The sequence below is a fragment of the Podarcis gaigeae genome (genome assembly GCF_964106915.1).
Source record: "Podarcis gaigeae genome assembly, chromosome: 8".
Lineage (NCBI taxonomy): Eukaryota > Metazoa > Chordata > Lepidosauria > Squamata > Lacertidae > Podarcis > Podarcis gaigeae.
Genome location: NC_139684.1, coordinates 16,656,379 through 16,681,193, shown reverse-complemented (window position 1 = coordinate 16,681,193; position 24,815 = coordinate 16,656,379). Strand labels below are relative to the sequence as shown.

General features: G+C 45.5%; 1 protein-coding gene and 1 long non-coding RNA gene across 16 annotated transcripts in view; one reads left to right on the top strand and one right to left on the bottom strand.

The window, feature by feature from the left end:
- Positions 1-24,815, top strand: part of KIF1B (kinesin family member 1B) — a 133,135-nt gene that overhangs the window by 90,258 nt on the left and 18,062 nt on the right. For 5 of the 15 annotated variants that reach the window (XM_083750118.1, XM_083750113.1, XM_083750117.1 and 2 more), the window contains 14 exons: positions 5,711-5,807; positions 6,828-6,976; positions 7,990-8,168; positions 8,883-9,020; positions 10,549-10,821; positions 15,608-15,726; positions 16,891-16,976; positions 17,088-17,217; positions 18,500-18,662; positions 19,083-19,173; positions 19,458-19,576; positions 20,851-20,906; positions 22,860-22,968; positions 24,315-24,381. In XM_083750118.1, the coding sequence (XP_083606244.1) occupies positions 5,711-5,807; positions 6,828-6,976; positions 7,990-8,168; positions 8,883-9,020; positions 10,549-10,821; positions 15,608-15,726; positions 16,891-16,976; positions 17,088-17,217; positions 18,500-18,662; positions 19,083-19,173; positions 19,458-19,576; positions 20,851-20,906; positions 22,860-22,968; positions 24,315-24,381 (1,776 nt within the window). Of the gene's footprint in view, positions 1-101; positions 440-5,710; positions 5,808-6,827; positions 6,977-7,989; positions 8,169-8,882; positions 9,021-10,548; positions 10,822-15,607; positions 15,727-16,890; positions 16,977-17,087; positions 17,218-18,499; positions 18,663-19,082; positions 19,174-19,457; positions 19,577-20,850; positions 20,907-22,859; positions 22,969-24,314; positions 24,382-24,815 lie in introns of those variants that run through there. The other 10 variants (XM_083750112.1, XM_083750110.1, XM_083750111.1 and 7 more) reach the window with 4 other exon arrangements.
- Positions 10,829-24,321, bottom strand: LOC310849749. The gene is made up of 3 exons (XR_014567053.1): positions 24,155-24,321; positions 21,150-21,346; positions 10,829-14,532 (listed from the first exon to the last, which is right to left on the bottom strand). It is a non-coding gene; the product is annotated as an uncharacterized lncRNA (long non-coding RNA).

The window sequence follows — 24,815 nt, the reverse complement described above, 5'->3', positions numbered from 1 at the left end:
TTACCTTAAATACATAATACAGAAATCATCAAATTTACTGTTTTTATCTGCTATTCAGCAACTTCTTTCTGACTGGGCTTAATCAAGAAATCTGTCCAAAGTTAGAGGGAGAGGATCTTTTGCATGTTTGAACGTAGGTTCAAGCAGATCAGTCCATTCACTCTTGCCTTTATATATATCGTAAACATGTGTTTGCCTTTTGAAATAGTTTTGAGAGCTACAAGAGGTGTGAACTTTGGTTATCATTACTGTAAAGGAGGAAATGACTCTTCCGGTGAAGTGATAGGATTTTGAAAACCTGTCCGTTTATTATTGCTTCCCCCCCATAAAAAGGGGTTTTAATTTTTTTTAAAAAGCAAAACTCTGCATTTTGTGAAAAGCAGAACTGCTTGTGCATTTTAACAAGTGCTTTCAATAAATGATGAAATACTCTTGTAAATCTTGTCTTGTCTTGGTTGGGATCTAAAAGCATTTGCTTTCTTTTTAGAAGCCCTGTTAGGGGGCAGGAGTTCCTTTGAAATGAAACAACATGGCGAAAGGTAGATGGAACTTCCTCCTCATCCGCTTGGCCCCTTCAATGTGGAGGGGTGCCCTGTGACATTGAGAGGAAGCAGATCAATGCACAGTTACCTTGTCCTGCTTTGAACTGAAACAAACCTAAACTGTCCTGTGCAGGGCTCAGGCTGCGCAGTAAAGGGGAGCAGAGCTTACATGTTGCTTCAGCATCAGTTATCCTTTGACTGAGCCTTATCAGCAGTTCTGTGTCCATTGCTAAGCTCCACCTTGATTAAAGCTGCCTCTTTGTTTAAAGGGGTCCATCCTGCTCTAATGAAGTGGGGTGTATCCAACTAAAGTCCTTTTCTGACTAGATCCGTTGAAACTACGGGACTAAGTTAATCATTAGTGGGTTATGTCTAATTACTGCATACTCATTGTGTTGGAGTCATTGTTCCTATTGACCTTGGTGGATTGTGCTCAGGAACTGATCAACACATTACAAAGAACCTAGAAATCAGTCCCAGGCAATAGAATTCTGAATGGTTGTTACTTTTCCTATTTTTACAAATTCTAAAAGCTTCTAAAACCTTCATCTGTGTGGTAAACAAAGATGGGGGAGGGGGAGAGATTTCGCATAGCAGTTGGCCAACTGTGCTAGCAGATTACATGTAGCATTTCAGGGTGGGTTTGTAGTTCTTTGTATGTGCAGGGTGGGAGAACTTTTAAAAATATTACACCCACCCCTGTCAAAATACCCTTGTACCCTCTGCATAATATATTGGTCTTCTCTGAGTTGTAAGGGGTGGACTGGGAGGTATTGTCTAATATGTGGGAAAGGGTCAGATCTGCCCCAGAATTGACAGGTGTGGGGTTATTTTGTAAGCCCAATGGTGTGTTTGGGGGAAGGGCGCTTGTTCAGTGGTTAGAGCATCTCTGCATCCAGAGAAGGTCCCCAGTTCAATTCCTAGCATCTCCAAGTAGGGCTGGAAGAGATCTCCATCTGAAATGGTGGATAACTGCTGCCAGTAAGTGCAGACAACACTGAGCTAGATTGAGCAACCCTGTGGGTTGAATCTATCTAAGTTCTCCTCAGAGCAGACCCACTGAAATTAATGGATCTAAGTATATCATTTCCATTAATTTTAATGTGTCATCTGTGAGCAGGATTAACATCTCATACTTCCCTATGTTCCTTTGTATGCAGGCTGTAACCAAATCTCACAAATGAACAGAACCAGTTTAAATATCAAAACCAGGGTCCCCTTCACCCTTTTTGAAAGAAGCTGGGCTAATTACCTTAAATACATAATACAGAAATCATCCAGACTTTCAGCTAAGCTTTCTGTCGTCTCATCCTGCCATGCAAACATTTGTGGGCTATGTACCATTTTGCATCTTCGTGTGCCACAGAGAAGCCAAGCAAACCCGTTAGATTAACTATCGAGCGTTGCCAGGAAACGGGCTTACCTTACCAGGCTATTTCCTTCCATTGATGAAATGTTGCCTGCCTTTTTTGTTGGGAGTCTGGGAAATCAAACCTCCCCTTCTCTGTGCCCTTTTTGTTATTAATAGCTTAGAGCCGTTTCTGTATGCAAAGTATGTGTGTGTGTGTAAAAGAGAGAGGGAGAAACTACACCCACTCTTTCTGCACGTTACGGTATTCAGAGCTTATAGCTTTCTTTTTAACTTCTGATTTATTAAGTATGTGAAAATTTGATGTGTGCTTGAGGGTTCTAAATAGGTTCTAACTGGTAAGAATAGGTTAGAACTGTGACCCAGTAGATGTGGCTGAATTTCAATTCCCATCAGTCTCAGTCAGTAAGACTGATGGTTGGTGTCAGAGACTGGTTGGACACTGAGGAATAGTAGCTGGATACTGGTGAGTGGGCACCAGGAGAAAGGGGTGGGTGGGGTGGAGACTGAATTGGAAGATGGGATCGGTCTGGGGGAGCCTGAAACAGTCAGGAGATGAGAGCCAGAGGCAGGAGAAACTGCCAGATTGGAGAGTGAAGAACAAGTGCAGGAGGAGAGAGAGAGAGTCTGGGGCAAAGGGCTTCCACATCTCCTCCTCCTGCCCCCACCAGGATTGTTTGGCGGGGGGGGGGGGGCGCAGAATCAGGTTACTCACTGGTGGCATCTTCGCCTGCTTGCACACAGCTTGGGTGTAGGAGGTTAGAGGCAGGGTTTTTATTTTGCTGCAACTGTCTCATTGGGTGCACACGTAGGAGTAGCTGAGAGGCATAGGACAAATGGACGTGCCTTTTCCTAACTTGTAATTGTACTTTTGAAAATAAAGAGTTACCGTGTTTTCCTGTCTATAAGATGACCCCATGTATAAGATGCCCCCTACTTTGGGGGACTCCAATTTAAGAAAATGGGGGAAGGTAGCCCCCATGTATAAGACGCCCCAAATTCTGGACATAATTTTTTAGGGAAAAAAACCTAGTCTTCTACATGGAAAAATACGGTAATTCTTCACTTTGGGCATTCCTTACCTGACAGGCAAGGAGGATGGGAATTCTAGTTTGACAACACCAGTAGAGCCACAGGTACCTTTCCATCCTAGCAGAAGCAAGTCCTTCTGTCCCAAGGATGGGAAACCAGATGTTGCTGGTCTATGAATCCTCTCATCCCTGCCCACTGGGCAATATGGCTGGATAGGGATGATGGGAGTTCAATAATATCTGGAGGGCCACAGGTTCTCCACCGTGGTGCTGTCCATACTGAATAACTATGCATTCTCTCTAGTAATGCATTCTCTCTAGTAATGCACACCTGGAAGAGAACTCGAGCCCTCTGTCTAGCCCATCTTTTGTTTCCATTTTTGAAGGTGCCTCCAAAAAAATCAAGCCCGATATCTCAAGTACCTTGCTGTTCTAGCCTTAGAGATGGCTCACCACACCTTAGGGAAATGTATTTTGGAATACATATTTACTAAATAATACATTCCCAACATTTAGCTTAAGCCTTTTCTTGTTGTTGGTTGCACCCATCATTTCTTCTCCATGGGGTTGAACATTTGATTCCCGTTTTAGAGTATCTGCTTTGTTGTACGGAAGGTCCCAGCGCCACCAGGCTTGGGGAAAGACCCTGATTTGATTACTTAGAAGCCAAAAAGACAGAATGGGGTTAGGTAGATAATATTCATACATTTGTTTCCTCCTTAAACCTACCCTTCACATGTTTTGAATGATACTTTGTTTCTTCTTGGGACGCAGGTGGCGCTGTGGGTTAAAGCCTCAGCGCCTAGGACTTGCCGATCGAAAGGTCGGTGGTTCGAATCCCTGCGGCGGGGTGCGCTCCCGCTGCTCGGTCCCAGCGTCTGCCAACCTAGCAGTTCGAAAGCACCTCCGGGTGCAAGTAGATAAATAGGGACCGCTTACCAGCGGGAAGGTAAACGGCGTTTCCGTGTGCGGCTCTGGCTCGCCAGAGCAGCGATGTCACGCTGGCCACGTGACCCGGAAGTGTCTCCGGACAGCGCTGGCCCCTGGCCTCTTAAGTGAGATGGGCGCACAACCCCAGAGTCTGTCAAGACTGGCCCGTACGGGCAGGGGTACCTTTACCTTTACCTTTACCTTGTTTCTTCTTATCCAAGCTAAGCAAACCCAGCTTCATTTTATGCTGTTCTCCAGAGCCCCATCTCTCCCTGCATCCTCTCTCAATGCTTTCCTCACAATATTAAAGTAGCAAAAATAATCTCCCTGAAGTGAGTTGTCCACAAAAAAAAGTTTTTTAATAGTTTGCCTATCCATACTAATTTCAGTTAGTTCCTTGAACCGCAGATATGGGACATCACAGGCCTCCCAGTCCTCTCTGTCTGACCCTAGGGGCTTTCCCCAGGCCACAACCGTTGTGAGCCACATCCTTTACCAGCCCTGCTTTGCACCCTCCTTGTGTGTTTTTGCCTGGCTGGAATGTGTCCTTGAACTCTAATCATGCCTCTTGCTTGTTTGGTTGGAAGATGGAGATGTGTGTGTGTGTGTGTCTGTGTCTGTGTGTTTAGAAACTAGCCTACTGTACAAAGGCAAAATTCACTTTCCATTTCTTTTGTATTTCCTTATCAGTCGCCTTCCACACACATGTCTGAAGGTTATGTACAAAATGCAATAAAAAGCTAAATACAACATAGAAAATGATAGCAGACCAATTTCAAAACATTACCAAGTTGGTGAGGGATCTGGAGACTAAGGGTTGTCTCCAGTGCTAGTCCTATCCCTAGGCAGGCCTATTAAAGTCAATGGACACAATTCACTTAGGTACATTAATTTCAGTAAGTCAGCTCTGAGTATAACTTAGTTGGATACAACACAATCTACTATGAGGAACGGAACTGGGCATATTTAGCTGAACGGAGAGACAAGAGGATTTTTAATCCTTTTATGAAATCTGCATGCTAAGGGAAATGTAAGTTGCAGTTAATGTGCAAAACAACCAGCTGTTGTGCACATTCACCAAGCCTTGTGGAGAATGTGCACAGAATCCTTCCGTTTGAAGAGAAAGTTGTACACATTTCCCAGTCAATGTATATCATCTCCAACAGCCTTGGAAAATGTGCATATCTCGGCTGAATTTTGCACTTTCTTCAGACATTATGCACAGTGCCCAACAGGCATTAGGGAACATACATATATCAAATTAATGTGCACATTCTGCAGTCAGTATGCATAGTTGCCAATCAATGTGCATTTTTTTCTGTTTCTTGTTCAGAAGATTGAAATCTGTACCCCCTGAGCTGCTTCTGACCCACTGCCTAATTTTACGTGGCCCAATGCTCAGCCAAGCATCAGGGAGAAAGAGGAGGCAGACTCCAGATAAATATAATGTGGTTTTTTTCCTGCAGTCCAGCCCTGTTTTCACCACTCCCAGCTGCCCCCCTTGAAAGGCCTTTCAACTCAGTGATTCTTTGACCCACTTACCGAGCAGAACTTGACTTTCTGTTGTTTAGGTGTGGGCTTCTCCAGCAGATCACACAGATCAAACTCAAATATTATTTTGTCCTGCTCCACCAAATTTCCCAGCTGTTGAACTCCCGTGGAAATTGTTTGGTTTCCCCCCAGCAAATGGATAGATGAGACATTTATCCCAGAACTCTTCTCTGCCTGCATCTTTTGTCACCTTCTTATCTCTGGAGTTATGTGTGTGTTCTTCCACCTCCTCTCTACTTTTGTCTGTCTCTTCTTCTCCTACACGCTCTCTTCTCTTTCCCCTTCAGGATTATGAGAGTAAGCTCCAGGCCTTGCAGAAGCAGGTGGAGACCAGGTCATTGGCTGCTGAGACCACAGAGGAGGAGGAGGAAGAAGAGGAGGAGGGTGAGTTCTGGGTGGAATTCAGACAGTTTGGGTTGCAGAGAGAGTGAGAGACTGCTCCACAAATGTTCAAGGTGTCTGTGGAAATGATCACAGCTCTTAAATCTGTTTTCACCAACCTGACAGTCAACAAAATGAATATCAAAGATTACAGTTCCCATCATCCATTACTGTTGGTCATGCTGGCTTGAGCTTATGGGAGTTAGGACTCCAACTACATTTGGAGGGCCACACATTCACCACCCCTGAAATAAACAAATTTACCATCAAAGATTACAATTCCCATCATCTGTTACTCTCAGCCATGCAGGGTGGGGCTGGTGGGAGTTGTAGTCTGAAACATCTGAAGGGCGCCAGGTTGACGAAGGTTACCTTAACAAAATGAAAAGTGACTTTCCTTCCCTCTTGATGCAACCCAGTGTTTCAGTTTAACACAGAACAATCTCTTCCAGGAACTTTTCTGTATTTATCCTTGGATGGTTTTGGAAACATGTCTCTTACCCTTCAGGATCAGCACCCTTTAGGGTAGACTACAAATACATAAAACAGTCAGGGTGTTCCAGTGTTCTGCACAATATGTTGCATAACCCTCACAATGACTGTAAGGTTAGGCCATGGTTTTTACCTTCATATTGCAGATAAGGGCTTCAGAGAACCATATCACAGTTTCTTAGCTGGTATACTCTTTTGAGGGGGATAGTTTGCACTCTGTGAAATTCTTAACAGTTTCTCTCCCTCTGATTCTTTTTAGGACCTCTATAGATTCTGGACATAGTTAGATCAGGGTGGGGAACCTCAGATTCAGGGGCCAAGTGTAGCCCTCTGTATTTCTTTATCTGGGGCTCATGAATTAAATGCTTTTCCCTGACATGATGTCTTATTGCTTATGAGAGAATATGGCCCTCAAACTGACAAAGGGTCCCCAGTCAAGACCTCAGATTATCTGGGAGGGGTGGGGCTCATGGGAAATCGGCCCCTGTCTTCAGTTCAAATGAACCCAATGACCTTCTCTCCTTCCTGCAGTACCCTGGACTCAGCACGAGTACGAATTAGCCCAATGGGCTTTCCGGAAGTGGAAGTTCCATCAGTTTACTTCCCTAAGAGATCAGCTGTGGGGGAATGCAGTCTATTTGAAAGAAGGCAATGCAATCAGCGTTGAGCTGAAAAAGAAGGTAGGGGAGAATTCACGACTGAATATGACTGCATGCTGTGCACACCTGTGTCAAGTCATCTTGCAGAACAAATGTGGGTGGTTTCTGAATTGGAGGGGAGTTGGTTAACTTTGAAAGTTTGTCGGAGGATATATTTGAGAATCTCAAATGATCTTGCAATTCCCAGTTCTGCTGTGGTGCTTCAGCATGGTTCAGATTTAGCCTGTGGTCACATGGACGGCATACATTTAAAGCACATGGCTTTCCCCTAAACAATCCTGGGAATTGTGGTTTGTTAAGGGTGTTGGGAGTTTTGTAAACAGTTCCCAGGACTCTTTGGGGAAAGCCATGTGCTTTAAATGTATGGTGTCAGTGTGACCATGGCTAGAGTTTGGAGGGGTCAGTTGTGAAGTAGACCTTCTGTGAACCTGAATGCTCCCTGCCTTTTCCTGTCCTCAAGTTGGTGGTAAGGCGGGGAGCACAGGAAGAGACCCCTAATGGCCCTTGCTCCCTTCAGCATATTTTTATTCTCCATGGGGAGATGAAGGGAAGCTGTTCCTGCTTTGTCTCAGCTGTGGGAACTGTCTTTCTGCTTAAGGAAACCAGATCCCTGCTATAGGCTATATAAGAAAGCACTTCTAGATCCAGTCTTATCTGAAGTTCAGTCTGAACACCTGATTTTCATACAGAAGCTCTGAGGTTAAATCCTCAGCATCTCCTGGTTTGTCTAGGAAAGACCCCAGTCTCAAACCCTGGAAAGCTGCAGCCAGTGTCAACAGTACTGAGCTAGATGGATCAATGGGTCTGGCTCAATATAGGGCAGCTACCTATACCTTAAGGGAAGGAGTGTAGCTCATTGGGAGGTCATCTGTTTTGCATGCAGGGAGTCCCATGTTCAATCCCCACTTTCTCCAGGTGGAAACCGGGAAAGGACTCTTTCTTGATGTTCTGGAGAGCTGCTGCCAGTCAGTGTAAGCAGCACTGTCTTATCATAAGGCAGCTTCCTCTTTTCCTGTGCATTACCTCCATTCCAGGTGCAGTTCCAGTTTGTCCTTCTGACCGACACGCTCTACTCCCCATTGCCACCTGAATTGCTGCCGCCTGAGTCGGAGAAGACCCGGGACAACCGCCCTTTCCCTCGGACAGTGGTGGCTGTGGAAGTCCAGGATCTGAAGAACGGTGCAACTCATTATTGGTCCCTGGAAAAACTCAAGTACGTTAGGGCTGCCATCAAAGTCACCCTTCTGGGAAGCATTTTATTTAATTTACAAATAATTCAGCTCTGCCTTTTCCATTCTGGTGATCCACCAGGCAGTAGCATACAACACTCTCAGGATGACCTAAATTAAAAGTATAACAGGATTATAAAAGAACAGCAGGAGTAAAAAAAAAAAGGGGGGGGAAGAGCCATTTTGTTCTCACCTCTGAGAACCTAGAGTGCCTTTGCCATTTGGAATAGACAGTACTGTAATCAGGGCTTGGAAGGTTAGTTTTAAAAAAAGAGCTAGTTTAACATGTCCAAAAGGAACTATATTCCAGCTAACATTCGTGGAATGTGCATTGTTTAATTTATTTCCCCCAACAATTATGATCTTTAAACTTAAAGGCTCATGGAGTCTAAAGAATAAAGAGGACACACAAGAGAATGAGCTTGAAGATGAACTAGAAATTGGTCAAAGTTCAGCTTCCAAAACCAACATAATTCACTTTCAGTTCACCTGGCAATTTTGGGAACTACTTTCAGGTGGATGCCAGAACTTTTGGAACTAATTCAATAAACTTGGTTAAACTGAACTGGTTCACTCCAAGCACTTACTGTAGTGTGTGGACCAATGGCATGATTCCACATGAGGCAGTTTCATACCTTTTAAATTCAATATGGACTTTCTGGTTCTGCATTTATCTTCTTGTCCCCTCTGCTCTCCAGGCAGAGACTGGAGCTGATGCGAGAGATGTACGACCGAGCAGGAGAAATGGCCTCCAACACACAGGAGGATAGTGAGAGCACCATGACTGGGAGCGACCCTTTCTATGATCGATTCCATTGGTTCAAACTTGTTGGGAGGTAGGTGGTTACAAATTTCTATTGGCTGGTTGACTTCAGCTTGGATGGTGAATGGAGGTTTGTAGGTAGAATGTTGAAAGCATTGTCTTACGGATCTCCAGACTTGGCTTGCGTTATCATCCTGTATAACAGAAAATGTCATGTTGAAAGAGGTTCAGATAATGAAGAGGAGACAGTGATGCTTTTTGCAGAGTTGTTCTATTGGTCTTATATATGGAGTTGACCTGCAGACGCAGCCCAGAACTTGAAAGTGGGCTAAGGATTTTGCAGGTCTGTTTGCAAGTTGATCCTCTCTGTGTGTGATAACTTCACATGTTATATTTCATTCCCTGCACAAGATGCAGGGCAGAGGAGAACTGTAATAAATTTGGGTTCGTTGTCTTGAGAAAAGAATTAATACGGTTGTTTTCCTAAGTAGCAATTCAATGAATCCTAGTTTTTGGCTGGAGCGCTCTCAGCAAGCCAGGCTCCACTGCCTCACACCATTCTCCAGCAATCATCTCTCAACTCCTATCTCAATGTTTATCATAAGGAAATGTCTCTTGCCTTTGTATATCTTGTAAATATCTAACTCTTGAAGAAAAAAGAAATCATTCATTCTGACTTTTAAGGGTTGCCATATGTCCTCGTTTTCCAGGACACGTCTTCTTTTTTATGGGTATGTAAAATGAGAGTCGTCATAGCGATCCATAGTTAAAAGTAGAAGTCGGTAAATGTGTCCTCTTTTTTGCTCTTCAAAACCCTAGACTTTCTTCAGTAAAGTCCCCATAGTTCAAGGAACAATAGATTAAAAGACTCTCATAACATACAATATATATAAAGGCACACACTACATGCAGAGAGAGCATCTGAAAATGACCCCAGCTCCCTTTCACAGTCCAGAATTCTGTGTGATGTATAAAATATTCTGCTTTAAGATAGAAAGTTGCAGCACTGGAAATAGTGACATCTTAAAGGTAAAGGTACCCCTGCCCATACGGGCCAGTCTTGACAGACTCTGGGGTTGTGCGCCCATCTCACTCAAGAGGCCAGGGGCCAGCGCTGTCCGGAGACACTTCCGGGTCACGTGGCCAGCGTGACAAAGCTGCATCTGGCGAGCCAGAGCCGCACACGGAAACGCCGTTTACCTTCCTGCTGGTAAGCGGTCCCTATTTATCTACTTGCACCCGGAGGTGCTTTCGAACTGCTAGGTTGGCAGGCGAGTGACATCTTACCACAAGCTTATTCCAATGATCTCAAAATAATAGGGTGTTTTGGCATACGAGCGTCTGATATATTGTGTAGTATGTTTCCTTTGCTTTCCTCTGAAGTCTTTCTTCCCACCCTGCGCTGCTTGGTTTTCTCCACTGCCCCTTTCCCCCACATTCCTCTTACCTGTCCTGCCCCCATTCCTCCAGGCAGCCAAAAGCTTTTGCTTGTCAGTTTATTCTAGTGGGCTGTGAGCTGGACTCCACATCAAACTTCTTTGTTGAATGAAGTTGTCCTTGTCTTTCTCTCCCCCACCCCACTTGCCTGCGTTAATCAAAAGTGTTCCGTCCACCAATATATCTAGCTCCCCCATTTTCCACGGCTGCGTGAACGAGCGCCTGGCTGACCGCACGCCCTCCCCCACTTTCTCCACGGCCGACTCCGACATCACCGAGCTGGCCGACGAGCAGCAGGACGAGATGGAGGACTTTGACGACGAGGCCTTTGTGGACGATACGGGCTCTGACGCAGGGACTGAGGAGGGATCGGACCTCTTCAATGATGGGCATGACCCGTTTTACGACCGCTCCCCCTGGTTCATTTTAGTGGGAAGGTTGGTGAGGTTAACTGTAAGAATGGCCAAGCGGGGCTAGCTCTTGCCCTGGACTGCTGGTGGCAGAGCTATTCAAGCCAAGCCATGGGTGATGGGTGTGTTCTGAGCTCCGTGCATCCAGGCCTCCGCTAGTTGTATAATTTAGTTTTGGCATGTTATTTATTATGAATTCTGCTTTGGGATTCTCAGCTTCAATGGGTTGTATCCAACATTAGTCCTATGTACCAAGTTTCTAGTCCATGGCTACTGTGGCCACATGTCTCAGTAAGTGATAAAACCAGGACTTGTAATGAATGAGCAACATACTAAATGTATGATGCTGAATTGCTCCCATTTTGCTCTGCCCTCTGTGGGGCCAGGAGCAACAAAACCTAAGCCTTGACTTGCTGTGAAGTGTGAGCCAATGCTCATGGTTAGTTTATTTCCAAACAAGCAATGATGGTTAGCCCAAGGTTTTATTGGTTGTTTCATATGTCACCTTAAGCCCAGTGCACCTGATTGGCTACTTCCAGCTCCAAGGAGAGCAGAGAAAAAAGGGAGGTGGTTGAGTGGCATGCCATGCTCTATGGCTTACTGTGACATGCAAATAAGGCTAGTGAGTGTCAAGGTATGGGCAATACTTGGTGAAGTCTTCAGAAATTAGAGGACAAAAGAGGGGCTTTTGTATTCAGCGGTTAAAGCTAAAGTGATCTTTGTAGTTCCTTCTCTCTACTTGCAGAAGATAAATTATGTCTCTTTGGTGCAGAAAAATATTTTCACTAATGCCACCCAGACACCCCACCAAAACATTTGTGCTAACCATAGTTTGAGGTTTGAAATATGCAGGTGAACCATGGTTTGGAATGGCTTTCAATTTCTCCTCAGCTCAGAAGCCCTACAGCTAGGCATAGCAGCACAATATTGCAATGACAGTTTGTTAGTTCAGAAGTTGCATCAGAGGAAATGCATAACAGTGGTTTGCAAACTCACTTCAAGCCATAGTTTCTGGTATTGTCATCTGATAATGAACCATGGTTTGTCAATTCAGGCATCACACTGACGCATAGCTAAGCTTCCTTTAACCATTCCTTGGTGTCATATCTGAACTGAGTTCCTATATCTTTTACCACTGTGAGGTTGATTGGTCAGTGATAGTGATGCCCAAGACCACCCTTATTGAGCTACATAATCAAGCTGGGGGAATGGACCCTGGCAATGCATTTCCCCCCATCTCTACTCAACAGTAAGTCCCACTGAATCCAGTGAAGCTGCATGGATTTAGGATTTCAGGTTGGGTTCCCTGTGTCTAGCTGAGACATTCTGCTGTTATTTCATAGAGACCACAGTATCAAGAACCCTCTTTTGGAATGGTGAGGGCCTACCCTGGGGTGAGGAACCTCTGGCCTGTGAGCCAAATTGGATTTGGCATAGGTCCAAATATGGCCCATGAGACCACTCTTCCTAAACAATGCCCAGCATTCGGCAGAAAAAGACTCGGCTCCAAAGAACCACCCTGGAGCTCGCTACAACTGCTGATCAACTAATTGGCAGTGTATCTTCATAGGGGCTTCTTTGAAATGGTCGCCTGGTGTAATGACATCAGATAATTAACAGCTGGGAGGCCCCACCCACCTGTCAAAGTTGCCCTGTGGTAGGTGGGGAAGAAAAAGGATTTGAATGAATACAGTTCTCACTCCTATCTGTCCCATTCCCTGATGCCTTATTTTCTAGTTCTGTTTTGGCCTCAGGGAATAAGGAGCCTTCAGATCACACACCATTACCCATGGCTCCTTACAGCTGAAATCAGTCATTTTCGCATGTGTGCATGTGTGTGCCTTGGCTGCCATCTTGTGGCTCAAAATGAAAGAGCTGGTCCCTGTGGCCATATCTTTTGGCATACTGGGTTGTCGTGGAGGCCTGATGTTCTCATTGGGTTTAAAAGATGGAAGGGGAGGTGGAAAAGGGTGGCGGGTGTGGAGCATTTTCTCAGAATCCTTGAAATGATGTTGTGTTTATCTAAAGAAAACAACAGCAACCCACCATTATCATTCTTTTGAGTTCTGTTGTCTTTATGCTTTGATACAAATCTTCATATTAAATTTTATTATTTGGTTTTTGTGTGTGTGTGAATATGCCACTCTACCTCACCAACCTTTCTGCTAATATAGCTCCCCGCACCCCTTTTTCAGTCTGCTGCTGTGTTGCCTTAAATAAAATTAGATTTAAAATTGTCTTGAAGGAAGTTGGCAGATGGAAGGAGGTTCTTCCACTCAGTGCAGAAGTAATTTCATGAAATGTCCTGCTGCAAAGATCATAGTCATGGCTGTTACCTTAAAGAAGCGATGACGATCCTGTGACCCAGGTGTTGTTGGATTACAACTCATAATCCTTGGCCTTTGGCTGGGCTTGCTGATGTTGCTGGGAGTTGGAATACAACAACATCTAGTGGGCAAGCACAGGTATTTGGGGAGAATTTCAGTTCACATTTAAAGGCGAACTTAATTTTTGCTTTCCAAAACAATACTTGAACTGAAATTTCCATCCTTTGTAATTTGGACTTCTCTGAATCTTGCGGTGCAGTTCTCTAGCCAAGAACTGTGTATGAAAATGCATATAGCTGCTGGGAAACACTTGAATAGGGTGGAGGCACAAAAAGTAGATCTCCTCCTCTGAGTGCATAGCCCCATGGCTCTAAGCACCATCAGTTCTCCTAATAGAAAATTCAGCTGCTGAGTGAGGATGGAACCGGAGCCAAAATGCAGCCCCTTCAAAACGAGAAGGTGTCAGTGTGCTCAGGAGAGCTCCACGTTTTTCAGAAGTACAAAAATATTTTATGGGCGGGGAGAATAGAAGAGGATGAGCTTCTCCTCTGCAACCCCTGCTCCCCAACCAACAGCCCAGTGAAGATTGGGAAAATGGGAGGAGGCGCTAATTGTCTGGAGCCCCTAACAGGATCATCCCTCACTGCAATATTTTGTTGCAGGTCCCACTTACCTTTTAATTAACAACCTTTTAAAAGGCCTTAGATGAACTGTGTGCTGCCATGAGAGAGGTTTAAATGTGCTTTGGAAAATGAAGCTTCATTGTTGCATATATCCACCTTTCTTTGCAGGGAGGGCTTCTGCATCCTTGACCCCCACCACCGATGCAGAGAACCTCCCAGGCAGAGGGATTTTAAGGATCCGTGAGAATTCCATGGGGCAGTTGGTGTTAGAGTTGACAAGTGTGGGAGAACCTCAGTGTTGTATCCAACAAAGTCCTACTTGCGTAAGAGCCATTGAAATGAATGGGCCTAAGCTAGTTATGGCCATTCATTTCAGTGAGTTTGCTAGGAGTAGGACGAGCATAGGCTACAACCCTCAGAAGCATTGTCATTGCTCAAGCAGGGCAGGGGATATAATTCTCATTGAAAGATATATGATCTGGATGATCCCTCAGTTGCAAGGGTATACAAGTGTAAATGGTGAAGAGATGGGGGAAGACTTAATTTGCAGCTTGTTCTACCACATGAAAGGCAAGTGTTTTAAAAGCTTATATTTATTCACTCCTGGTGTTCAATAATGACATAGTAACTTGTTGAATCTCTTACCTGGTACAACCTCTCTTGATTCCACTGGGAGTGAAAATGAAGCCAGACTTGATTTAATAGAAATGTTGCATTTTTTACAAGCTCACAAATGACACAACATTCCCTTTTGGCATATTCAGGAGTCTCCATCTCTTCGGAGCAGACTGAAAAAAATGAAGCAGATCCTTAACTGATTTATTCCAGTGCTGAGTTGCGGCTATTTCTGTTCTCCATGTTTTCATTTTGCTCCTAGCTCTTTATTAATCTATTATTTTATTTTTATTTTGTACTGCCATTTTGTTGTCATTTTTGTTGTAGAATTTATGTATATGTTTATATAAAATCATGCATTTTACATCGCTCACATTCTTTTCATTTCAGGAAATGTCTGCCTGGTGGGGCAAAGGGCATGGGGATGGCAGAATAGACTAATACCTTGCAAGCCACTAGCCTACAGTATATGTTTTCCTGGCCTTTATTCCTGTTCACACTTGAGTATGTTTAGCCAGTTATGGCATATAAAGCTTCCCCCTCAGAGTTTGCTACAGTCCAAGTAGATAGGAACATAGGTAGCTGCTTTATACTGAACCAGACTTGTCCCCATTTAGCTTAGTATTGTCCTCCCTGGAGATCTTTCTGCATACAAGGCAGATGCTGTTCCACTGAGCTACAGCCCTTCTGAGGAGGAGCTATTTGAAGTTAACGTAAGCAGGAAGGGTAGGAGGGAGTGTAGTGAGTCTGAACACAGCCATTCTTGGATGTTGGGCAACATCACTGAAATACACATGGAAGGATGAGATCAATATTAAGCCCCATCATATTTCCCCTGTTAAAAGTGCTTCTGCCTGTTTAGAATGCATTGTGAATAAAGGTGAACACTTTAAAAAAATACAACCCAAAAAAACCCTGTAATTTGCTTTCATGGTGTACTTGAAATGTTTTCATAAAGCTTTCATCCTTAGTAATGTTAGTAATAGGCTAAAAAAACACCCCACGTTTATAGCTCTCTTCCATTTCAAACATCTTCTTTGATAAACCAACATCTTCATGCCTAACTCACTACCATTGAGTGGCCGGTTGAGTTTTTATGCATTGATGCAAATGTGTTGAAACTGGTTTGCAGATTCGAAAACCTAATACGGTGCCTGTTCAGGCTGACAAGTGCAAGCTTCATTTGTAAGGGGTGTTCTAATGTTTGTGCTTCTGTATAATATCCCTCCTTTAACACCCCCCCCCCAGGGCCTTTGTCTACTTGAGCAATCTTCTCTACCCAGTCCCACTCATCCACAGAGTGGCCGTGGTCAGTGAGAAAGGGGAAGTGCGTGGATTCCTGCGTGTGGCAGTCCAAGCTATAGCTGGTAAGGTGCTGTGCTTACGCTCTGCCCTTCCATGATTCCTCATGGGAGCTTCTTTCAGCACAAGGGCCACATTCCCTTCTTGCCAATCTTCCAACTCTATGATTCTGGGGGCCTCCCAGAATCAGAAACAGGTGGGGCAGTGGATGCTCATTTACCTTTATACAATCATCTTGTTTCTACACATCCCCTCTCTGCCTGTCCTCCAGGCAACCAAGAGGTAAGATCAGGGTTCAAGGACAGATTCTAGCCAGGCATAAGTGGACCAATAAGGGTGCAAAGCAGGGTGTGTGTTGTGTGTGGCCTGGTTAGAGCCCCAAAGGCTAGATAAAGAGGCCTGAGGTTCCCTGTCCCTGCGTTTTGCCATCTCATGCCAGTGACAGAGCCTCTCCAGTTCACCCTACTTGTGGTCTCCTGGTTTACAACAATTCATCTAATGCTGAACACAGTAGCTGCCTTCCCCCCTTTGCACCAAACTTAAGAAAACGGTGGTTGATTTTCTTTGGTAGCTCAGTTCAAATCTCTGTCCTTCAGTAAGGAATAACATAGGAATAACATAAGATATTGTCCAGGGTTGTGAAATTATTTATACAGTGCAGTCTAGTGGTTAGAGTGTCGGATTGAGGCCTGGGAGACCTGGGTTCAGATCCCTTGCTCAGCCATGAAACTCACTGAGCCAGTCAATTTCTCTCAGCCTAACCTACCTCACAGAGTTATTGTGAGGACGAAAAGGAGTGTGGGAAGAACCAAGCTCCTTAGAGGAAAGGTGTGCTATAAGTGCAATAATAAATAAAATGAACAAGATCAACTGAATAGCTGAGTATTGTAAACCAATAGCTGAATTCTACATTTTTAAAGGCCTACTACAGTTTTTTTGAAAATCTAATTGCTCATCTGATTGCTGTATCCATTCCCAGGACCGGATTTAAGTAAATAGGTTGTGCTAGCAGGAGCCAGCTCAACCAGTCCCACTATTGCCATGGGGTTTCCTCCCTCTCGTTTCCCCATGCACCCTCCCATTAACTCTGGGGGGTTAGCAGAACCTCTAAAACAGCACTTGGGCGGGGGACAGGGGAGATGTTCTGCCTGGAAGGCCAAAATGCTCACATTGATGGAGCAATCATAATCACATGATGTTGAATTCCTCCCTATGTTTTGTTCTTTTAGCTGACGAAGAAGCCCCTGACTATGGATCTGGTGTTCGGCAGTCGGGCACCGCTAAAATCTCATTTGATAACGAGTATTTTAACAAGGTAACCCGCAACTTAAACGAGCTCTTGTATCTGTGTGTTCCTGTCCCTTCTGGTGTAGAAAGCGGACAGAAAGCTAACTTATCACTCCTCTCTCCCTTTTGGTTTGCTCAGAGCAACTTTACGTCGGTTGCGATGACCCGTTCTGGGTTGTCCTTGGAGGAACTGCGAATTGTAGAAGGCCAGGGCCAAAGTTCAGAGGTCATCACACCTCCTGAGGAAATCAACAGAATGAATGACATGGGTAAGTGATGCAGCTCCTAGGAAAGGTGGGACAGGGTAAACGGAGGCTTTACGTTGAATTTAGGGTTAAGTGCAGGATCAAAACAACAACAGACCCATGCAGACTGGGGTTCCCCTCCCTTCAAATCAGGGATGGGGAGCCTGTGGTCCTCGAGATGTTGCTGGAGTCCAACCCCTATCATCCTTGAACATAGTGGCTATGGTTATGGGAGTTGGAGTCCAAGAACATCTGGAGGGCCTAGTTTTAATCAGTGTTAATAAAAGCCAATGCAGCCACTCATGAAGAGACACAGCAAGGAGCCTCCTTTCTAGATGGTGCTCCCAGGAGCCTTTAATCCAGAGATGAGGAACCTGCAGCCCTTCAGATGTTGCTGGAGTCCAACCTCCATCATCCCTGACCATTGACCATGCTGGCTTCTGGAGGCTGGTATCACATAACATCCAGGAGGGCCACAGGTTCACCATCCCTGGCCTAAATACTGCAGTACAATAACAACACATACTTTTTTTTTACCATTACAAAACTTAAATGAACTGTTAAATCTTGATTTAAAAAATAAGCATTGCCATTTGTGTGAACCTTAACCTCAAGTAAAAGTATCAAGACATATCTAAAAATAGCTCTGACGCTGATAACATTAGCACCTAGCATACCTCCCCCTGCCCTGCAGTCTTTTTATATGACAACCCCAAAGGCCAAAAGGTCCCCCATAGTTCTTCTGGAAGCAGATCCATTATGAAGGCTCTGGGGCTAGAGGAGGGAAGGCAAGGCAGGCGGATCAGGGCAGGGGCACGAGTGGCCCTCCAGATTTTTTGCACTACAACTCTTGCCATCCCTGATCACTGGCCATACCTGGTTAGGGCTGATGGGAGTTGGGACATCAACAGCATCTGGAGGGCACCCTGATTTAGAGGTGGGTGTGTAGCTTCCTGAGGGACGCGGGTGGCGCTGTGGGTTAAACCACAGAGCCTAGGACTTGCCGATCAGAAGGTCAGCAGTTCGAAACCCCGTGACGGGGTGAGCTCCCGTTGCTCGGTCTCTGCTCCTGCCAACCTAGCAGTTCGAAAGCACATCAAAGTGCAAGTAGATAAATAGGTACCGCTCTGGCGGAAAGGTAAACGGTGTTTCCGTGTGCTGCTCTGGTTCACAGCCTCCTGTGTCCTTGAAGCATCTTGGGACATTCAGATGCCGTTCTGAGCAGCTGCTTGGGGAAAGCGCCCCACAACACTGAGTAGCAGGGAAACCCTGACTGTCTCATGAGTCAATCCTCCCCCCTTTTCAGACCTGAAGTCTGGCTCGTTGTTGGATGGCAAGATGGCCATGGAAGGATTTACCGAGGAAGTTGGCGACCACCTAAAACTGGGAAGCGTCTTTACTTTCCGGGTGACAGTGCTGCAAGCCAGCGGCATCCTCCCGGAATATGCAGACATCTTCTGCCAATTCAAGTAAGTTTTACCTGCAGTGAGCAACAGCAGTATCTGTAGGTCAGAGTCTTAGTCATTGTTTTGGAAATTCTGAGCTGTTTGGGAACTGCCGTGCAAGGGTGAACCTAACCCATTCCGGGGGTCCACACACAGAGGAATGTGGCTTACTAGCCAGAGCCTCTTGTTTGACTTTGCTTCCAATTCCTCAAGCTCTCTAACTAGCATGGAAGGAGGGTGGGCAAACTTTCCTGAGGTTGGGACAACAGCATATTTTAATGAGCATTTTGACCCCTTTGTCAAACTTCCTGCAAAAGTGGGGTGGGGAACTTTTTTGAACTATGAAGGCTTTTTTTAAACTATGAAGTTCTCTTCAGGACAACCTTCCAGAATAGATGACAAAGCATTCTTTTGCTAAACTGGATTGCATTTTTGTCGCCCTAGCTTTCTGCATCGACATGATGAAGCATTCTCTACTGAGCCTCTCAAAAACAATGGCCGAGGGGCGCCTCTTGGTTTTTATCACGTCCAGAACGTAAGTGGAAGTGGGTCTGCTTCTGATGGGTGACCTCCTGGTCTGTCACTGTTGTGGGGAGGCATGTTCTATCTCTTGGGAGTCAGAATAGCACAGCTTTGACGTTTTTTGTAAGGGGGTAGTTAGCGCGGAAGCGTGACAAAGCTGTAGCTGGATCAGACCCTGTATACATTCCAAATGGAGTTAAGCCATCCATCCCTTATCAGATGCAGTGGCTGGGGCTTTTGATTGGCCAAAGACATATAAAGCCAGACTGATGCCGTGCTTATTGTCTCTTTCGATAGATTTCTGTGGAAGTGACAGAATCCTTTGTAGAATACATCAAGACGAAGCCTATAGTATTTGAAGTCTTTGGACATTATCAGCAACATCCGCTCCATCTTCAGGGACAGGATCTCAACAGGTATTTGTGTATGGATGTCCTCTGATTAGGTCAGAATGGAGGAAATTGTAAAGGATAGCCTGGATTTGCAAATAATTCCTTAGGGGAAGCATTTGGCCACCCGCCCACTCACTCTGCTTACCTGCCTCGCTTTCCCTTCCTTTGCCACTACTAGTAGCAGTTCTTATTCTCTTCCTTTTCCTGGCCTTTAAACGGCTTTTTAAGGCTAGGGGAAGTGGAGTAAGTTTCACGTGCAACTGCTATAGTGCTGCCTTGTGAATTAACACAGTGCAGCGCTCTGGTGTCTGCATTTTCAATTCTGATTTTGCTCCCCCTTCCAGAGAGAAGAATTTAGCGGGTAGAGGGGGAGAGAGATTATTGCCACACTGTAGCGCTAAAGCCAGCTGCGTGGTTATCATGAGACCGGTCTGTAACCACCATATTACCTGAAGAATATCTGAAAAAGCGTGCATGCACATGACAGCTAATAGTGTACCCAGAACAAACTTAGTTGGTCTCTAAGGTGCTACTGGACAATTTTATTATTTTTATTTACCGTATTTTTCACCCTATAGGACGCACTTTTCCCCCTCCAAAAATGAAGGGGAAATCTGGGTGCGTCCTGTGGGGTGAATGCCGGCTTTCGCTGAAGCTTGGAGAGCAAGAGGGGTCGGTGCGCACCGACCCCTCTCGCTCTCCAGGGTTTGGGAACACATCCGCAGCCTAGGCAGTCCTGCGGGAGTTCCTGCAGGGCTGTCTAGGCTGAGGATAGCAGCCTGCTTCCCGGAGTGCCGGGCGTGCTGAAAGCAGAGTGCCCGGCGCTTCGGGAACACATCCGCAGCCTAGGCAGCCCTGCAGGAGTTCCCGCAGGGCTGTCTAGGCTGCGGATAGCAGCTTGCTTCCCAGAGCGCCAGGGCTCCCCACGCTGCGGATAGCAGCCTGCCGCCCGGCGCGAAGGCCGCCCTGAAGCAGAGCGCCCCTCGCGCCGGGCAGACATTGGCCAGCCCCACAAGCTCGGGGGACAGCAGGGAGGCGCAGCACCGCCATCCCGCTATTCCTCGACCTGGTTCGGTTTCCCCGACCTGGTTTTGGGGGGGAAATAAAGGGGAAAATTTTTTCCTTTATTTCCCCCTCCCCAAAAAAAAACTAGGTGCGTCCTATGGGACGAAAAATACGGTATTTATTTTGACTGCGTCAGACCAACAAGGCTACCTACCTGAATCTAGCACCATATTACAATGAGGGCTGGGAAGGGAAGGACCTCCGGAGGATTAACCTGCTTTCTTTCTCCACAGCCCCCGACAGCCATCCCGCCGATACTTCCCTCCCCCCATGCCTCTCTCAAAACCAGGTAAGAACAACTTTTCACCGACTCGTCTCTGTTAGTGTATGTAAAATGCAAGACTGCCTACCTCTCTTCAGCCCGCAATATAAGAAAAGAATCAGTTAGAATATGGAACCATTTTCCTGAGGGAATCCCACAAAATCATTTATTATCCTACCTGCCGACATCCACTTGTGTTGGTCAATTTCGACTCAAAGGGGTTGGGGAACAAGAAAACCCAAATTTGCTACAACATCCCTATGTAATTACCTGGATGCAGACTTTGCTCGCTTTTGATGAGCATCTGTTTGTAATCCTGGAGACTCCCCTTCAGTTCATATTGCAAACCAGGGAGGTATTTTTAAGGGTTGAGGGGCTGGTTGAGTAAGCAACTCTTCCATTCCAGACACGTCATCCAGCCTGCTTTATTTATTTATAGCAGCCTTCTATCCGGTGATGCTTAGGAACTATGAGAAACCAAAAAAATCAGTGCAGTTTTGAAAGGTTTAGTTTTCCCATCTTGATTCAAAAAGGCATCCGGTTGTATCTAAACGTATATGAAAACATTCTAGATCTTGGGAACCACTGTGCAAAATATCTTAAGTGGTGTTCAAATGCGGATTGTAGAAACAATTTCTCAAAATATTTAGTAGATGTTGATTTATCTAAAGACTAGCTTCCTCCTCATTCACATAGCTCCATTCTCACTAATAACTCCCTGACCCAAGCTTGCTGCAACAATCCCATATCTTTCTTTGTTTTTCGTTTTGGTTGTGCATGTTGACTTCTTGTGTTCATTTCTCCCCTCTTCTTCTCCTGCTCCCAATCTCCTTGGTCTGTCCCTTTCCCCTCCTTGCCTCCCTATTGCCTGCTGGCCCTTCATCCCTTACTTGCCACGTCCTCCTCCTCCCACTGCCTTTTCCAGACCATGAGAGAAAAATTGAGTTGATCAGGTATCTCATGTCTGGCTATGTAAACGTGCATGTGCTGAACACGTTCTCCGAGCACGCCAACGTGCTTGCCTCCTCTGCCGCGGCAGCTTTCCAGGATGGGGCCGACCAGCTGCCACCTTTCCTCTTTCTGCCTGTCCCCAGCTGTCAGACCGAGCGCTTCCCCAAGCGAGATGGTTAGTAGCCGGATGCCGTCTGTGATAGATGTAGGAACAGCCCCTCCTTACCTTTTCCCTGGCCTTTCTGCATCCATCGGTGGTGTGTCCAGGGAAAGGCCAGCACTGGGCAGTTATATATGCCTTTCCAGGATTTCTGTGGTGGTAGTCTTGTGGTACAGTCTTGTGAATCCTACAGGACCTCATTAGAATCCTTAGTTTCTCTTCCTTTTCATTGTAGATTTATTGTAACTATGGCGATTAAGGACTGCATCCTACTAAGCTTTACTCAGAGTAGATGCATTGAAATTAATGCCCATGTCCATTCACTCCAACGGCAAGGAGGAAAGTACTGGTGGTATAATAATACCATGGTGCGACCCACCTCAGATTGGGGCACAATCCTTTTGTGGAGCCTGGAGCATCAGCTGAAGGCTTGACAGCCTTGACTAGCTGTATTTGCATGTATTGGTAAGCCATAAACCATAGCTTTACTGTACACAAGTGAAATAGTGCCCACTTCACTCCTCCTAGCTCACACTGGAAGGAAACAAACCACACCCACCAGTTTGATGTTATGAATGGGTATGATTTGTTTAGGTCTGAACAAATCACATTCTGTAGCTAAGGCTTATTGATTGTGGTTTATTTGGAGCAAAGCAAGCCACATTCCCCAGTTTGAGTTTTGGTGACACTAAGTTGGTGTGGTGGTTTATTTCCTTCCAGTGTGACCCTCTTAGGTGTGATCAAAGTAAACCATAGTTTACTGTGACATGTGAACTGAGTCATTGTGTGACCCATTGGTAATAATCCCAAGGAATTCTCCTTCCTATTGCCTTGTGCAGTTTTTGTAAGCTGGCCTTTTTCTCTTTCAGTCCCAGCTACCAAGCTCAACACAGTGAGTAAGCCCAACTTGGGACAGAGTGTGACCAAATACGACCTCCTTGTCTGGTTTGAGATCAGCGAGTTGGAGCCAACTGGAGAGTGAGTTCCGCCTCATCATCTCTCCTATGTTTGTTTTATTCCAACAATGTACAGTGGTGCCCCGCAAGACGAATGCCTCGCAAGACGGAAAACCCGCTAGACGAAAGGGTTTCCGTTTTGGAGGTGCTTCGCAAAACAAATTTCCTATGGGCTTGCTTCACAAGATGAAAATGTCTTGCGAGTTCCTGCGGGGGTTTTTTCCTCCCCCCCCCCTTTTACCAAGCCGCTAAGCCTCTTATCAGCTGATCCGCTAAGCCGCTTAACAGCTGATCCGCTGATCCGCTAAGCCGCTAATACAGTAGCGCTAATCCGCTAAGCTGCTAATGGGCTTGCTTCGCAAGACGAAAAAACCGCAAGACGAAGAGACTCGTGGAACGGATTCTTTTTGTCTTGCGAGGCACCACTGTATATCCTGCTTAACATCATCGTATCTAAGCAGTATGTTATAAGGTTACGGTAGAGAGAAAATCAATTGAAGTTTATCGTAAAATCAGAAAGCTTACTTAAAATAGCTGCTGAATTAAGCCAAATGTCTGAAGTTCAATAGGGAGTTCTGATATCAGCTGGGAGGGAGTTCTGCAGATTTCAGCCCTTTGTTCTGAACTGATGGCTCCTGATGGTTGTGAGCTGTGTGTCCGAGCCTTTGGGGGGTGGGCACAAAAAGTGACTCCTTAAGCCCTCAGTGATTGGGCAGGGATATAAGGAATCAGGCAGTCCTTAAAGTATCCTGGACTCAAGTTGTTAAGGGCCTTGTAAATTAAGACAAGAGCCTTGAAGCTAGCCTGGTAACCACATGGGTATTGGAATGCCTGAATAGCTTGAACAACCCTTTCTGTCTGCAGGAGGTTGTTCTACTAATGATCCTGTGGGAACATAAGAGACTGCTTCCTGTGAACTCTGCCTTCGCATTTTCCAGGGGTTGAAGCCGTGTGGACTCGTAGTCCTGCATTTCTGCTTGTGCCCTCTCCATGGCTAGCAACATTTCAAATTATGCAGAAGAAGAGAGGGCATGCACATGGCACAATTCACATTATTTATAGACAAGTGGTGGAATTTGGCTCTTTGTGGTGCTGAATTGTGACTTGCTTTACTGTGGTGCAATGCAGTCCTGTGCATCCAGTTCTCATCACGCTCTTCAGACCCTCCCCCTTTCTGGTAACTGTGAGAGGAGAAGAGGCTGCCTCACCTTATTTTTGAGGTGTAGGCCATTGTATGGGTTTTTTGTTAGGATGCTGTTTCCCATGAATCCTTTAGAAGGGAGGTTGGTTAAATGATCTCTCTGATTATGCAGGTGTCTCTTCTTTCTCTCATCTGGCTGTTTGCACTCTCCTTTTTCTCCTCTGCAGATACATTCCCGCTATTGTTGACCACACTGGAGGTCTACCTTGCCAGGGGACGTTTTTGCTTCACCAGGTACTCCGATGCTTGAATCTGAGGGTCTGCTAAATTGCCAGGTCTTATCATACAAGAGCATGATAAGACATCTTATCATACAAGAGCATGAGAAGAGGCTGCTGGATCAGGCCAGCCAATCCAGGCCAGCATCCTGTTCTCACAGTGGTATTCAGAAGCATTAGTACCTCCCACTGTGGCTGTAGAGCACAGCTATTGTGATTACTAGCCATTGATAGCCTTATCCACCATAAATTTGTCCAATCTTATTTTATAACCCTCCAAGTTGGTGGCTGTCACTGCCCCCTGTGGGAGTGAGTTCCATAGTTTAACTATGTGCCGAGTGAATAAGCTGTTTCTTTTATCTGCCCTAAATCTTCCAGCATTCAGCTTCCAACTCCAGCTCCCATCAACCCTGATTATTCTCCCTGCTGGCTGAGGGCTGATTGGAGCTG